Source organism: Fistularia commersonii, chromosome 20 (assembly GCF_037954325.1).
Source record: "Fistularia commersonii isolate RoL2024-O1a breed Wild chromosome 20, RoL_Fcom_v1.0, whole genome shotgun sequence".
In the NCBI taxonomy this organism is placed as follows: Eukaryota; Metazoa; Chordata; class Actinopteri; order Syngnathiformes; family Fistulariidae; genus Fistularia; species Fistularia commersonii.
In genome coordinates, this window is record NC_141303.1 from 1,339,063 (window position 1) to 1,353,298 (window position 14,236).

A 14,236-nucleotide genomic window follows, 5' to 3' on the forward strand; every position below is an offset into this window, starting at 1 on the left:
GGACTTTTTAAGAATCCGTGGTGTCACAACAGACCGGAGCGAATTGCCAAAGCTAAGCTCTGACGGGAACTCGAAATTCAGTTCGACAGCCGACGGCGTGGAGATAAATCCATTTTTAAGAATTCCCAGACAACGGCTTCTTTTATTCACCGTCTCATGCATAATCGTACCAAATGCCAGGCGGCTTATTGACGTCAGCAAGAGCAAATGGTTCTTTGGATGCGGAGAGATGTTCATTGGCGATTTCAGAAGCACGCAGACGAGATGGGAATATAACAGGTCCATTAGAATTTGAGACGCAAGTTGTACTGCTTGACTTGATTTCGGAATACAGGGTTATTAAAAACATGAATAAGTGTACGAAGAAATACTTATGAAAGGGCGATCGTGAGCGTTTTCCACTGATAGAGCGCTTTCACGCCTCCGCGGATTTAAAAGCGCTTTACACCAGATAGCTTTTACCCATCGACGCACACATTCAGACACCGACGGGGTCGGAGGTGCTAATCGGGCGCTAATCGGGCGGCTCGGCCGTTGTCGGAACGCACGAACCCGGCTCCTTTCACCAAATCTAAAAGGAGGTGCGTCACCGCCTTTCAGAGTTGAATGGATGCGTCGGTCACGCAATCATCGGATGAGTCACGCTGTCCCAGATTCACCTCCTTTAATCAGGACCACAAAATGCTAAATCATACAGTTGCCGTTCGTAACGGCCTTCACCAAAGAAGTTAAAATGACGCAAAGACGAAGGCAAATTCAGAGAACACTTGGGAGTGATCAGAAGTGACGGCGTTACAGGGAAACCACTCCTCGTCGTGAGCTACACGACTCGATACCGCGAATCCACGGTACGTCTCGCCTTGAACGTCATCATGGTGCGTCAGAGTAAATGACAGCAAAACGTTTGTTTTCTTAAACACGCAAATTATGTTTTGTTTTGTTTTTTTCTATCCATGATGGTTGCGAGCATCTCAACAGACGAGGGAGGGAGGAAAACGGTCCCGACGGCTCACATTGCCTGCCGGATGCTCTCCAGGCTCTTCTCGATGTTGTCTATGACCTCCACCGCCGCTTGCGGGATCCTGGTTCCGGGGCCGAAGATGGCCGACACGCCTTGGTCGTACAGGAACTCGTAGTCCTGCACACAAGGGAGGCGAAACACACGATTCAACGCTTCTTCCGTCTCAATTATGCCGTCTCAATTATACATAACCAAAGCCGCCGTTCCGTCCCCTCGTGAACGGAAGGGACACCTCATGACACTCCCTGCCGTCAGTAGGACCGATTCAGTCGGCGTGACGAATGACTATGCGTGTGTGTTTAATGTCTTATCGTGCCGCAGACACGCAAAAGCCGGGCCGGTGTGTGGAAGCTGCAGGGACGAGGATCCGTCTCCGTGGACCGGTAAGAAGTGAGGCTGCCGCCTCTGCTGGCAAACCATCAGGAGCCTCATCCGCATGTCCGTCCAGCGATACCAATTTGGATTGAAGACACTTTTTGAGTCAGACTTTGAGGCCCCGATCCCGAGATGAGGCCGTTCTGCCTCGCGTGTCGCTTTTATCCACTTTGAAAAACGCTCGGGGTTCTGCTTCTGATCCCGGCGGGCCGCCGCTTCTGCCGGAGGAGATAAGATGTCAGCGAGGGTCGTTCACGCCAGCGCACGTGAAGTTCGGAGACGGAAGGTAGGACGCGTCCTGGCGGCGGTAATTTTAATGCGAGACTTCTGCTGAGATCAGTTTATCGGACGTAGATGATTTGTAAGACGTGATAATCTCATCTCAGAGGACTCTTGGTTTCCATTGAGACCTCGAGACGCGCGACTCTAGGGATGGAAACCAAGAAGTTCATTGATTATTGATAAACGGAGACGTCCCTCATTGATTTCAATATCTGTCGCAACTTGCTGCCTCTGTCTGATCACACGATCTATCAACATTTTCCTATTTCTCAATTTTTACTGAGGAATCTTCTCGGGGAGAAAAGCCAGCGGGAAAACACAGACAGAAAAACACGGGAGAGATTGAATAAAGAAAAGCAAAAATAATTAGCGCGGCGGCCTCACAGTCACAGGACTGATGCAGCGGAGCCGGCTCGGAAACCAGGACAATAACAAAATAATCCCATCTTGAGGATTCAAACCCAATGAGACGTCTTCGCTGAGCGTAAAGCGGCGTTGTGATGTTTCCACGCCACGGGGGCAGAACATGGACTTCCCTTTTTTTTTTAAAACACATTTTGTGGCATGCAGAACCCTCGGGGGGGGGCAACACATAGACGTGAAATAAAGAATAAACCAACACGAAATATTAAATAAAATAAAAGAACGGAAAAGTCTGGTTTTATATTTGCAGCCGTAGCTCCAGCCCGAGTGAAAATTAACAAAAAAGAAAAACAGAAGAGGAAACCATGAACTCCCGGCTCCGCGTACCTGCGGCGGGATGACGCCTCCGCAGATGACCAGGATGTCTGGCCTGTTGAGCTTCCGCAGCTCCTTGATGAGCTCCGGTACCAGGGTCTTGTGTCCGGCGGCGAGCGTGCTGACCCCGACGCAGTGGACGTCCGCGTCGACCGCCTGCTGGGCCACCTCGCGGGGCGTCTTCACAACAACAGAAGAAGGAACGGCGAGCGTGACAAAGGGGTTTGGCGCGACACGGCGCGGGCCGGACGAAGCAGAGACCTGGAACAGCGGTCCGATGTCTACGTCGAAGCCCAGGTCCGCGAACCCGGTGGCGATGACCTTCGCTCCTCGGTCATGACCGTCCTGGCCCATCTTGGCCACGAGCAGACGAGGGTTCCTGCCCTCCAGGTTCTTGAAGTCTGAAACCCTGGGGTTTAGAGAACAAAAACGGTCGGCGGACCATCTACAGCCGAGTCGGGTGACCTCGTATCTCCAGACCTGCTGTGCGCCGCGGAGATCTCTTCGTGCTCGCCGAACTCGCTGCGGTAAGCGCCGCTCACCATCCTGGTGCTCGCCCTGTGCTCGCCGAACACGGCCTTCATCGCGTCGGTTATTTCTCCGACGGAACATCTACGGAGGGGGCGGAGATCACGATCACATCTTCCTCCATCAAAACACCCGGTGTGTTTTAGGCGGTGCTACGAGGGCAGCTGAGGTTTTAGAACACACAGCACGTATGTACACTATATGGCCAACAGTGCTCGTCCAAATGATGGGAACCAGATGCTCCCATCACTTCCATGGCCACAGGTGTATAAAAATCAAGCACCTCGGCACGCAGACTGTTTTTTATATGTGAAAGAATGGTTGGCTCTCAGGAGCTCTGTGAAATCACTCATGCGCTTCTGGAAGGATGCTTGAAACTTCCCACCTACACACTCCTGAAGCTTGTGGACATCCTCCCCAGAGGCGCTGAAGCTGTTCTAGCAGCAAAGGGTGGACCAACGTCACACTGAACCCTTTGGTTTGGGAATGCGATGTCACGTAAGATCATAAGGGAGTCAATGCAAGTGAGTCAGTACTTTTGGGCGTGCGGTGTCTGCCAGCAGAGGCTAAAGGCTGGAATAACAGCTGAACCAACTTAACCGACCACCGCGGCACTGGGATTATTTGTACAGTAAGAGCGTCTACACTCAGTGGAAAAGTCAATCAAGGCGCGACCTGGCTCGAGCAGCTTTCACAGCCAAGTCCAGAAGGTTCCCCTCCTTGGTTCGGGCACATTCCTCGATGGCATCCAGGCAGGCCTTCGCTGCGGCCGGGTCGCGATCCTCCCTCACCTGCGGCACGCCAAACAGGTCAACAATGGGCCACGTCAGGAACGGCTGAGCGCCAGTGTGAAGGCGCTAAAGCTTAAAAAAAAAAACAGCCTCAAAAAAGGTGATTTATCTGGAGCTCAAAAGTTCACCTTCTTCAGCTTTTCAATTTGTTTTTGACGCACGACGGTGTTGTCGATGGCCAGCACCTCCACCGTCTCCTCCTTCTCCAGACGGTACTTGTTCACTCCCACGATGACCTCTGACCCTGAGGAGGAAGGGAGCAAAGCATCAGCTGCATGAAGACATTCACTTGGAGATGCACTTTTGAGAAGGTACGACTCTTCAAAACCATCGCCCCGATTATTACGTTTGAGACTGACATGATGTCATCTAGACTCCAACCTGTGCTGAAACAGAGCAGGTAGCAACTAGGCTGACATCACGGTTTGAATTAGCATTCCAATGTTCAAGCGTTAGTGAATGGAATATTTGGGTAAAACACGTTCGGTTTGAAGAATTCATTCATTTAAAAAACAAGTTACTTTTCTTCAATCAACTTAAAATGACCGTGAAAAGCTCAGCCCTTCACAACTGAAACCCGAATGAAAGCGACAAGGTTTCCTGATTTTATTCAGCCGAAAGATGATCAGAAAAATCATTTCTATCAAACTGTGCAAAGCGAAATATCACAAAAATGCCTGATGATATACTATTGAATATAATTAAATCTATTCCATGGCAGAAGGTTCAACTGCGTTCGCAACGTGGGAGTTCATTGGAATTCAAAAGGTGTTCCGATGCGGAAACACACGCCAGCATGGCGGATTCAGCGAGGTGTCGCGGTGACAATAAACACAAATGAACAGAAATCAGCACGGGAAGCTCATTCCTTGCAATTTATCAATTCTTTATCGAAGGACTAAAAAATGGAAACGATGCAAAACAGGTTCGTTTAGTGTCAGACCAGATACTCTCGTTCTGCGATGAAGCCAATTAGCCGATAAGTCGATCCCTGCTTGTGAAACGCTCTGATTCTCGTGAAAGTATATAATTTATTTCTTGAAGGAAAAACAACTTACCACCCTGACTTCCTCCCAACGTGGGCGTGCACGTATTCTGTCACTTTCCTGGCAAGACCGCTTATTTATAGAGTTTTCTATGTAAACAACTCGAATTCTGCCACTTGATGGACGTGAACAGTTAAATATTCAATTGCATCCAACGTACATGACGCTATATTTACATGATTTAGGGCATCATGTGCAGTATTTATGAACGCGGACCAGTTGACTAATGACTAAAATTAATATTTTAATATCGAGTGTGAGCTGCGGTGTCATCCGTGGGCGTTTCATCGTCTTCTTCTTCCAAAGAACCTTCCTTTGAATCTTTCATGGCGAAAAGGGACCGAATGCCGTGATGAAAGCGTCTGTTTTTGACACGGACCCGGGGCAGCGGCACCACTTAAGCGTCGGGAATACGGTCGCGTAAAAGCATCAAGAACCTCATCGCGGGCTGTCAAACTGTCGAGGACGATAAATGAAAGTAGAAAAAAAACAGGATCGTCAGAGTCGTTGCTCCGCAAGGTGTCGTCTGGTTAGGAGAGCCGGTAAATGCTAATTGCTCGACGAACGCTACTGATGAGCTCGTTAGCGCCGAAAGCTGCCGAAATCACTTGTCAGCGCGCGGGAGTGACAGGATGGCCATGCGGAGCGGCGGCGGAAGGGAAAGCGCGAGGAACAAAGTTCACCTGCTGACATTTGAATATACAAATAAATATTCCTGTGCAGTACAGCTGGCTGACTGGGTTTGGGTGGGAATAAAAATAAATATATGGATATACAGGACTGTCTCAGAAAATTAGAGTATTGTGATAAAGTTCTTTATCTTCTGTAATGCAATTAAAAAAAACAAAAATGACTTTTTCATGATATTCTAATATTTTGAGGTAGGATTTTTGAGTTTTCTTAAGATATAAGCCATAATCAGCAATATTAAAATAATAAAAGGCTTGCAATATTTCAGTGTGTTCGTAATGAATCCAGAATGTATGACATTTTTGTTTTTGTAATTGCATTACAGACGATAAAGAACTTAATCACAATATCTTAATTTTCTGTGAGTCCTATACATATATATACATATATATATATATATATATACACACACATAAAAAGAGAAAACATATATATCAAAATAATTTTTAATTTTCAAAGCATTTTGTGTCCAGATTTTCTGACAGCTTTGACTTTCTCTTGCAATGGTTACCAATGCATTGCTTTTTTCAGTTTTTTTTCCCCACTTTATTTTTAGGGAGGATCTTGTGGATTATGAGGCGATTCATTGATCACTTTTAGGAGGTCTCTCGTTGAATTGCACATAAATGTACGTTGATTATTGGGTGTTCATATAATTATTTCTGGGTAATAGCTGTGTTTTCTCTACTTATTGACGGACAGATGTAGTGTAGCAGCAGTGGACAAGGCATGTATTATAGACATTAAAACAGAAAGATGAGTGACTTAATGGAACACTGTTAATCTCAAAACAAATACATAAAAGAAAATTATTGATTAAGCTATACATACAATGTTGGATAGAAAAAGGAAAGGCCGTATAAAATAAACTGTACATACAAAAATGGCCACAGCGAATCCACCTTCTCCATCTAACCCTATTCTCTGGATCCTCCTCTCTCACACCAACTACCTTCATATCATCTCTCACTACGTCCATAAATCTTCTCTTTGGTCTTCCTCTAGACCTCCAATTCCAGCATCCATCTACCGATACAGTCAGTTTGGCTTCTCTGACCTTCTCTCCAAAACATTTAACATGTGCTGTTCCTCTGATAGACTCCTTCCTGATCCTCTCCATCCTGGTCACTCAACATCTTCAAGAGAACCACAAAATCTTCATCTCTGCAACTTTCAATTCTGACTCATGTCTTGTTGTTATTGTTACTGTTTCTAGTCCATACAGCATGGCTGGTCTCACCTCTGTCTTGCTTACCTTTCCTTTCATTCTGGCTGATAGGCTTCTATCACATAGTACCCCTGACACTTTTCTCCACCCATTCCAACCCTGCTTGAACCCGTCCCTTCACCTCTTTTCTACACTCTGCTGTTCTGGACTTGTGTCTTGCTGCGACTAACTTTCATTCCTCTCCTTTCCAGAGCATACCTCCACCTCTAGATTTTCCTCAACCTGTTCCCTGCTCTCACTACAGATCACAATGTCATCAGCAAGCATCATGGTCCAGGGAAATTCCTGTCTAAGCTCATCTGTCAGCCTGTCCATCACCACTGCAAACCAGAAGGGGCGAAAGCTGATCCCTGATGGAGTCCCACCTCCACCTTGAACTTCTCTGTTATACCTACAGCACACCTCACGACTGTCTCACAGCAAGCATACATGTCCTGCACCAGTCTGACGTACTTCTCCGCTACTCTGGATTTCCTCATACAATACAAAAGTTCCTCTCTTGGCACCCTGTCATACGCTTTTTCTAGGTCTACAAAAACACCATGCAGCTTCCTCTGGCCTTCTCCGTACTTCTCTGTCAGCATTCTCAAGTCTAATATTGCATCTGTAGTACTCATTTACTCATGATAAGTGCGTGCCTATTGGAGTAAATAAATAAATCGAGATGTAAACAGAAAAATAATGTTTGGCATTTTCCGATACTAGAGAAACAATGAGGATCTGCAAAGAGACTCCAAACTGTTGCTAGACCGACGCTTACCCGAGTCGATGCGGGCCTGCCGACGTGCTGCGCATTCTTCAATGCGCAGCTTAGGGATGCCCTCTGCCACGGCCCTGGCCATTCCACCCATCTCTTCGATCTCTTGGATGAACTGCGACGGAAAACACACGTAGCTCCGGAGGCAACACAGCAACACAGATGGAAAAGGAAACCAATGCATGCTGAGAAATTCCGATATTTGATCCAGTTGCAAGAATTAAGTGGACTTAAAGATGATCATGAACCCGTACGAGAGGGATTTGGAAGCAATAAAAAACACGGCCCCGGGTAAGAAAGTGCTCGGCGGCTGTGACGAACCTTTAAGGCCGTGTCGTAGATGTCGTCGGTGAGGGACTCCATCATGTGCGAGCCCCCCCAGGGATCGGCCACCTTCGGGATGCCCGACTCTTCCTGAATGATGATCTGGGTGTTCCTGGCGATGCGAGCGCTCTTCACCGTGGGCAAACCCAGCGCCTCGTCGAAGGAGTTGGTGTGGAGGGACTGCGTGCCCCCGAACACCGCCGCCATGGCCTCGATCACCGTCCGGACCACATTGTTGTATGGATCCTGACAAGAGGGGTCGAATGGCGTTATTGGAAAAAGTCATTCCTCTGGCCGTTTTTTTAGTTTCTGGAGACGATGTCCACGCGGAAACGTGCGGACTGAAATGATCGAACCCGATTGTCGAGAAGGGGCTAATTAAGCGGCGACCCCAGCAAGGGTCAGCATTCTGGCGTGAATTATCCGGCACTTACTTGTTCAGTGAGGGACCAGCCTGATGTCTGGCAGTGTGTGCGGAGGAGGAGGGACTTGGAGTTCTTGGGCTGGAAGTTGTCCTTAATGAGTGTGGCCCATAGCCTCCTGGCCGCCCGCAGCTTGGCGATTTCCATGTAGAAGTTCATCCCGATGCCCCAGAAGAACGACAGCCTGAAAGCACGAAGGGCGAGAGCGGATCAGTGCTTGTGTCGTTGCATGAAATGTCAACCGAATTCAAACGGACATTAGCCTCCTCTGTACGCTATGCATTCCCCACATTTGTCCTCACAGTACATTAGAACACACCCGCTAGGCTACTTTTATTCCCATCTTAATCGTTCTTGTTGTCGTCATTGTTAGCTTTAGCTTCGGGTGAACGACGACACATTTTGCTGGATAGGAAAGACAGATTGAGCGAATCGGGGCTTGACTTGGAGATTAAACGGGGAACGAAGAGGGTGGAGAAAAGCATGAAAGCTAATTTTCAGGTCACCGCCACGATAAAGCAAATCTTGTTTTTGATCTCTCACTCGTGGTTATGCTAAGTTGGTGAAGACACGTCTGCTGGGACTGCTTGTAGCTACTTTTCTGGTGTTTGGTCTACAAAACCTGCACCTCAGGATGTCTGAAGGTTGTTTGGTTTATCTTACTTGTCCAGTTCATTAAGGGGAACAAATTCGACGCGAGCGGTTTGTCGAAACAATTCGCTGGAGAGCAGAAAACCGTCTTTTTCCAGGCACGACGCTCTCACATCATGTCTGATTCAAACAACAGTTCACAAGCAAACAAAAGCACAGGATCAAGGAAGTACCTGAAGTACCGGCAGATCGAGTTAGGAGCATATGTGGAAAACCTTTTATCTACGAGCATATTGTATACCAGTGAAAGAGGGAAAGATGTAAAGAGAGAGGGGGGTCCGGTCAATGCCTGCCATTATTATGAGGATGGTTCGCTTGGGTTGCATCGGGAAGATGTTTCCTAGGACGCGCGCTCTTGTCATTCTGCTATTAGTGCGTAATTGAAAGGCAGCGGAGGAAAAGGGCCTGCGAGCGCAAGGGAAGGATGATAATGGAGGTCAAATGCACGCGACGGAAAACTGGACGGAGGGCATGGTTATTTTATTAACGACTGCAAGGGTCGGAGGGGTCGTAATAGACAAGCTTTTGGCTCCAAGTGCGGGGAAAGCGGGGAGGTGACAGGAGGATCAAGAAGGGCAAGAAATCGTGCGGGAATAAAACCAAAAGAAATTTTGGCCTTCGTGCAATTTAAACCAAAAAAAAAAAAACTTTTTCCAATGTAGACAAATCTGTGGAATGGTCATATACATATATATATATATATAGATCCTGTCTAACACAAAGAATTGCCATTCTCATAGTATTTTCCGGTCAATTTGGAAACAAGCGGGGGCAATTTGCTGAGGAAATAAGCTCGCAGTTCACCAAATTAGAAAAGACCTGTCAAAAACTGACCAGGGTTTTCACTCGGCCGTGACTCATGGCTCGGGACGTTATATTTAGCATCCCATTTTTCTCTTACAATAACAAAAAAAAAAAAAAAAAAAAAACACCCACTAAGACCACAGTTAGGAGCTGTTTGATGAGTACTGGTGTGTTGCCCGGGTCCATATGGCAAAAATATGATGTTTGTACAATTAATAACACAAAGCAGCCTTTTCCGTCTGGCTCTGATTGCCCGTCGGTCGGCTGGGAAACCGCGGGGCGAACATCTCGTTCCGACAAACACACCGGAATACTTTTTTTGGTGCCAGGTAAATGTGACCGTCGCAGTAATTGTACATTACTCAAACGCGGACTTGCGAGTGGAATATTAATAGCCGAGCACCATCGTCAGGCTTCTCCCGGGATGATTAATGGCAAAGGATTCGAGGGGCTTCAGGAAGTGCATGGCATCTGGAACTTGCGCTGGATTTTCCCCCTACACCTCTAAATTGTCTTACCGGCAGCTCCGCGCTGATTAAATCTGCATTTTCGAATGTAGAGGGAAAGGAACCCTCGTGACTCCTGACAGCGTGTGTGTGTGTTGGCGCGGCCGCCGGCGTGTTCTCGGGAGCGCCGTCGCTCACTGGAAAATAAGCCTTCGGCGAATCGCTTCGCTTATTCACTGAAACGGCGGGACACAACTTGAGCGATGTGGGTTATAAATGATTGACTTCACTTCTCTGCAACCGGCAGGTCGCAAACAATCCCGTTTATCACGGGAACTCTTGACTGACGCCGGTCATGCAAGGTCAGCACAGTCGAGATCAACCAATCACAACTTGGTAGGAGAGCGTTTGTCATGTGTTTGTTTGTTTTCCCCGGGACAACACCAGACGTTCGGGAAAAGTAGCGCCGATGCCGTTGCTCCACCGCTTCTCGCACAAGCGTCAAATGATGTAAAGCAGCCACTGTAATAGGATTATTTTTATAGATTTTATCTCCTCCCCACAGCCGTGGAAATCAAATTAGGTCAGCATTTTATGCGAGATAAAAGATAAATAAATAGATTCATGCTATATCCGTCGTAATGTTGTGGAAACGAAAGGCTTCATCCAGGGACTTTCTACAACGGCAGAGAAATAATATAAATCGTGGATGACGGCGTCGTAATGTTTTGATTTTTTTTTTTAACGATTGCTAATTTCAAACTTCTTTGTTTTGATAAAAGCACATAAAAACTACTAGAACTATAAAAAAAATGTCAATATTCTGCAAAAAAAAAATGAAAAATGGAAGTTAGAAAAATGTCCTTCTCTCTACATTCACTAATTTAGCATTTTGTTAATGATGTATGTGCTAGTTGGGTGTGTAATGTGTTGGTTGATTCGTTCTGTTCTTTTCTAAAAACTAATTCTAAAAATGATTTATCTCTTAAATTGTTATCTCAGGATGCGAAACAGTGAGATTATCGGTCAAAGATCAGATAATTGCTCTGAAGGTTGGGAAAGCTAAATGCTACTTCCAGAGGCCAGTTAGCAGTAGAATGATATGACTTCTTTTTTATACATGATTAATACCATACAATAAACATAGCCATCTTCATGCATACCGGCAACAACATTTCACCTCATAACTGCGTCTGCTGTGAGCAACACATATTCGAATTCCAATCAAGTCGCAATCTAAATGAATGACTATGAAAGTTTCGTACCTCGGTGCAAACTCGTCGATGGTCAGGCCTGCTTTCAGGCCGGTGCGGCAGTACTCCAGGCCGTTGGCTATGGTATAAGCCACTTCCAGGATGGCATCGGCTCCCGCCTCCTGAAGATGGTAGCCGCTGATGGAGATGGAGTTGAACTTGGGCATGTTCTGTGAACGCGGTCGCGGATACCGGATAAATTCAAGAGCGCGTTCATCGGCCGTTTGGATATAAAGCACAGAGGGCACCTGCAAATACCTGGGAGGTGTATGCGAAGATGTCAGCGATGGCGTGCATGGAAGGCTCCGGAGGGAAAATATAGGTATTCCGCACCATGAACTCCTTCAGAATATCGTTCTGAATGGTGCCGGTCAGTTTGGATTTGGAGACGCCCTGCTCCTCGCCGGTTACGATGAACATGGCGAGCACGGGGATCACCGCGCCGTTCATTGTCATTGAGACGGACATTTTCTCCAGAGGGATCTCGTCAAAAAGCATCTTCATGTCCTCGACGGTGTCTATGGCGACTCCGGCCATGCCAACGTCTCCGTGGACTCTGGGGTTGTCCGAGTCATAGCCACGATGCGTGGGGAGGTCAAAGGCCACGGAGAGACCCTGCTGTCCAGCTGAGACAGAGAGATGAATTAATATTGTGGATTAAAGATGACCATCCACGCGCTTCTGTGAACTAATTGTCAAAGACTCGTGCATGATGGACGGGACGGGAGTTATTCTGACGGGAGACTTTCAGGAATCATCTTCAAATCTTTGTACTTTTGACCTTAAAACACTTGATAGCCTTAACATTGACAATTTATATTTCATTGTATTTCTTATTCTCCCTCCTTCCTACTATTATCTATTACTGTTATGTTTTTGCTTGAAACTCTGGCACAACAATTTCCTTCGGGATAAATAAAGTTGTTCTCATCTCATCTCATCAAAAGGAAGGATGTCATTGACATTTTAGTTGGAATATTCCTAATCCACAAAGCAAGAATGTATTCCCAATGCATGACAAAATATTAAAATGCATGAAAAACTATCCTCAATACAACCTCGTGGCAAACAATTATGTTATAAGTGCAAATGTGTCTTGAGATGTATAAATACAATATATATATATATATATATATATATATATATATATATATATATATATATATATATATATATATATATATATATATATATCTCCTCACCCAACTTGTCTATGATTTTTCAAATCTACAAATTCATTTGTTTTCTTTGAAACAAATTATTTTATTTTAGGTGTTTTGGGACACGCGAGCGCTTGAGGCATTTTTAAGTCGCTGTGGACTTTCTCTAATGCTCGGCTTCATCGTGTTTCGGTTAAAATTGAAATCATTCGTCCCAACCAAGATGTAAACTACCTTTTATGTTATCCTTGTAGAACTTGTTGCTTTCCTCCACCGTGCTGAAGCCGGCATACTGTCTTATGGTCCAGGGTCTGTTGGTGTACATGGTGGGATAGGGCCCTCTAGTGTAGGGAAACATTCCCGGCAGTTCCTCCTCTCTGCCAGCTGTGTCTGCTTTCGTGTACACCGGCTTGATGTTGAGTCCCTCCGGCGTCCGCCATGTCAAATCTTCAGGGTTTTTCCCCTTCAGCTGTTTTTTAGCGTGTGCGGCCCACTGCGGGTGCAGCTCCACTCGGTCGTGGCATGGTGTGGCGGTGTGGATCTGGGAGCGGCGTGTGTGGGTGGAGGAGGCCGAGGCTCTGACCAGGCTCCGGGCGGCCGCCGATGCGCACGTCCTCTGTGCAGTCAGCATCGTGTCTCAAGTCTCCGCTCACACACACACATGGATCACCTGAAAGACACCAAGAGAGGCAGTCAAGTGGTAGTGAAGCCACACTTTACCGGTGTGTTTGTGTGGTTGCAGACATGAGGACCACTTTAATGAGAGGGGCCATTGTTGAGATATTAATGCTGTAAATCAAATATTTGGGAGGGGGGATTGTGTTATATTGATTATTGCATTTTGACATGCCGTGGTGAACAAACATTATCTTGACATGTAAAATGAGTCATAACCGTTTGGAGCATTAAGATGCTACAACATCATTGTTTGGCACAGACTTGAGTGAAAACAGTAAATAAATAAAATTACACCTGGTTGGTTAATTTGAATACAAGTGGTTACAGTTGCAGCTGTCAAAATAAAGAGTTAGAGCGATGTGGAGAGTGTAAACAAAGGAGAAGCTCTTTAAGTCTTCTCATCGGCGATGTGACTTGTGACTTTATTTTGCTCCCTCTTGCCAAACACCTTGACAACCAAGGTGGGTGCTAGCTAGCAGAGAGAGCATCGTTTTAAAGGTTTCATAGAGCGCTTATTCGTATAAATCCCCTATCCAATATGATGAGGGATATCAGAGAAAGACAAAAAAAGACAAAAAAAAGTACACGCCTCTGCAAAAATAAAGCTAAAAAGGACAGACGTCACCTCACTGTTTAGCACTGGTTAGCTAGCAGTTAGCAAACAAAGCGGTTGGTTACGTTCGAGAGGGAAGACAGATGTCAATTGTGACTTTCACCGCTGCTTGAACGTCTACAAACTTATAAACAATTACATAACTTTTTTGGGGTACTTTTCTGACCTTGTGCGCTGTTACGGTCCTCTGGCTCCGCGGCGGGCGTGTGTTACTTTATCCAATAGCATTTCATAACATAAACCGTCGGCCACTTATTGGCTAGTCCCGGAAACTCCCGGAAACCGGAAGTGACTACCGAAGTGATGCCTTATGGGATTTGTAGTAAAAACAGTTCCGTGGCTTTTTTTTTTGTAATATAACGGTTGATTTATCTACAAGTTTTGTGTATTTCCTCGTGGTTGATTTATCTACCAAGATTTATTTGATTA

The 14,236-nt window shown here is 46.1% G+C and overlaps 1 protein-coding gene across 1 annotated transcript; it reads right to left on the reverse strand.

Moving 5' to 3' along the window:
• Positions 1-650: 650 nt before the first annotated feature.
• Positions 651-14,091, reverse strand: mmut (methylmalonyl CoA mutase). Its single transcript, XM_086167412.1, has 13 exons — positions 13,974-14,091; positions 12,751-13,186; positions 11,615-11,982; positions 11,369-11,526; positions 8,215-8,386; positions 7,778-8,026; positions 7,460-7,571; positions 3,864-3,979; positions 3,620-3,735; positions 2,897-3,028; positions 2,678-2,825; positions 2,429-2,596; positions 651-1,138 (listed from the first exon to the last, which is right to left on the reverse strand). The coding sequence occupies exons 2-13, from the start codon at positions 13,145-13,147 to the stop codon at positions 1,010-1,012; spliced, it is 2,265 nt and encodes a 754-aa protein (XP_086023538.1). The 5' UTR covers positions 13,148-13,186; positions 13,974-14,091; the 3' UTR covers positions 651-1,009.
• Positions 14,092-14,236: the final 145 nt, after the last annotated feature.

Excerpts from the sequence above, each read along its gene's own strand:
- mmut (XM_086167412.1), bottom strand. The coding sequence starts at position 13,147 with ATGCTGACTGCACAGAGGACGTGCGCATCGGCGGCCGCCCGGAGCCTG. Across the intron at positions 3,029-3,619 it reads GTGAAAGCTGCTCGAGCCAG|ATGTTCCGTCGGAGAAATAA; the intron begins GTCGCGCCTTGA and ends CCCCCTCCGTAG. Across the intron at positions 1,139-2,428 it reads GAGGCGTCATCCCGCCGCAG|GACTACGAGTTCCTGTACGA; the intron begins GTACGCGGAGCC and ends CCTTGTGTGCAG.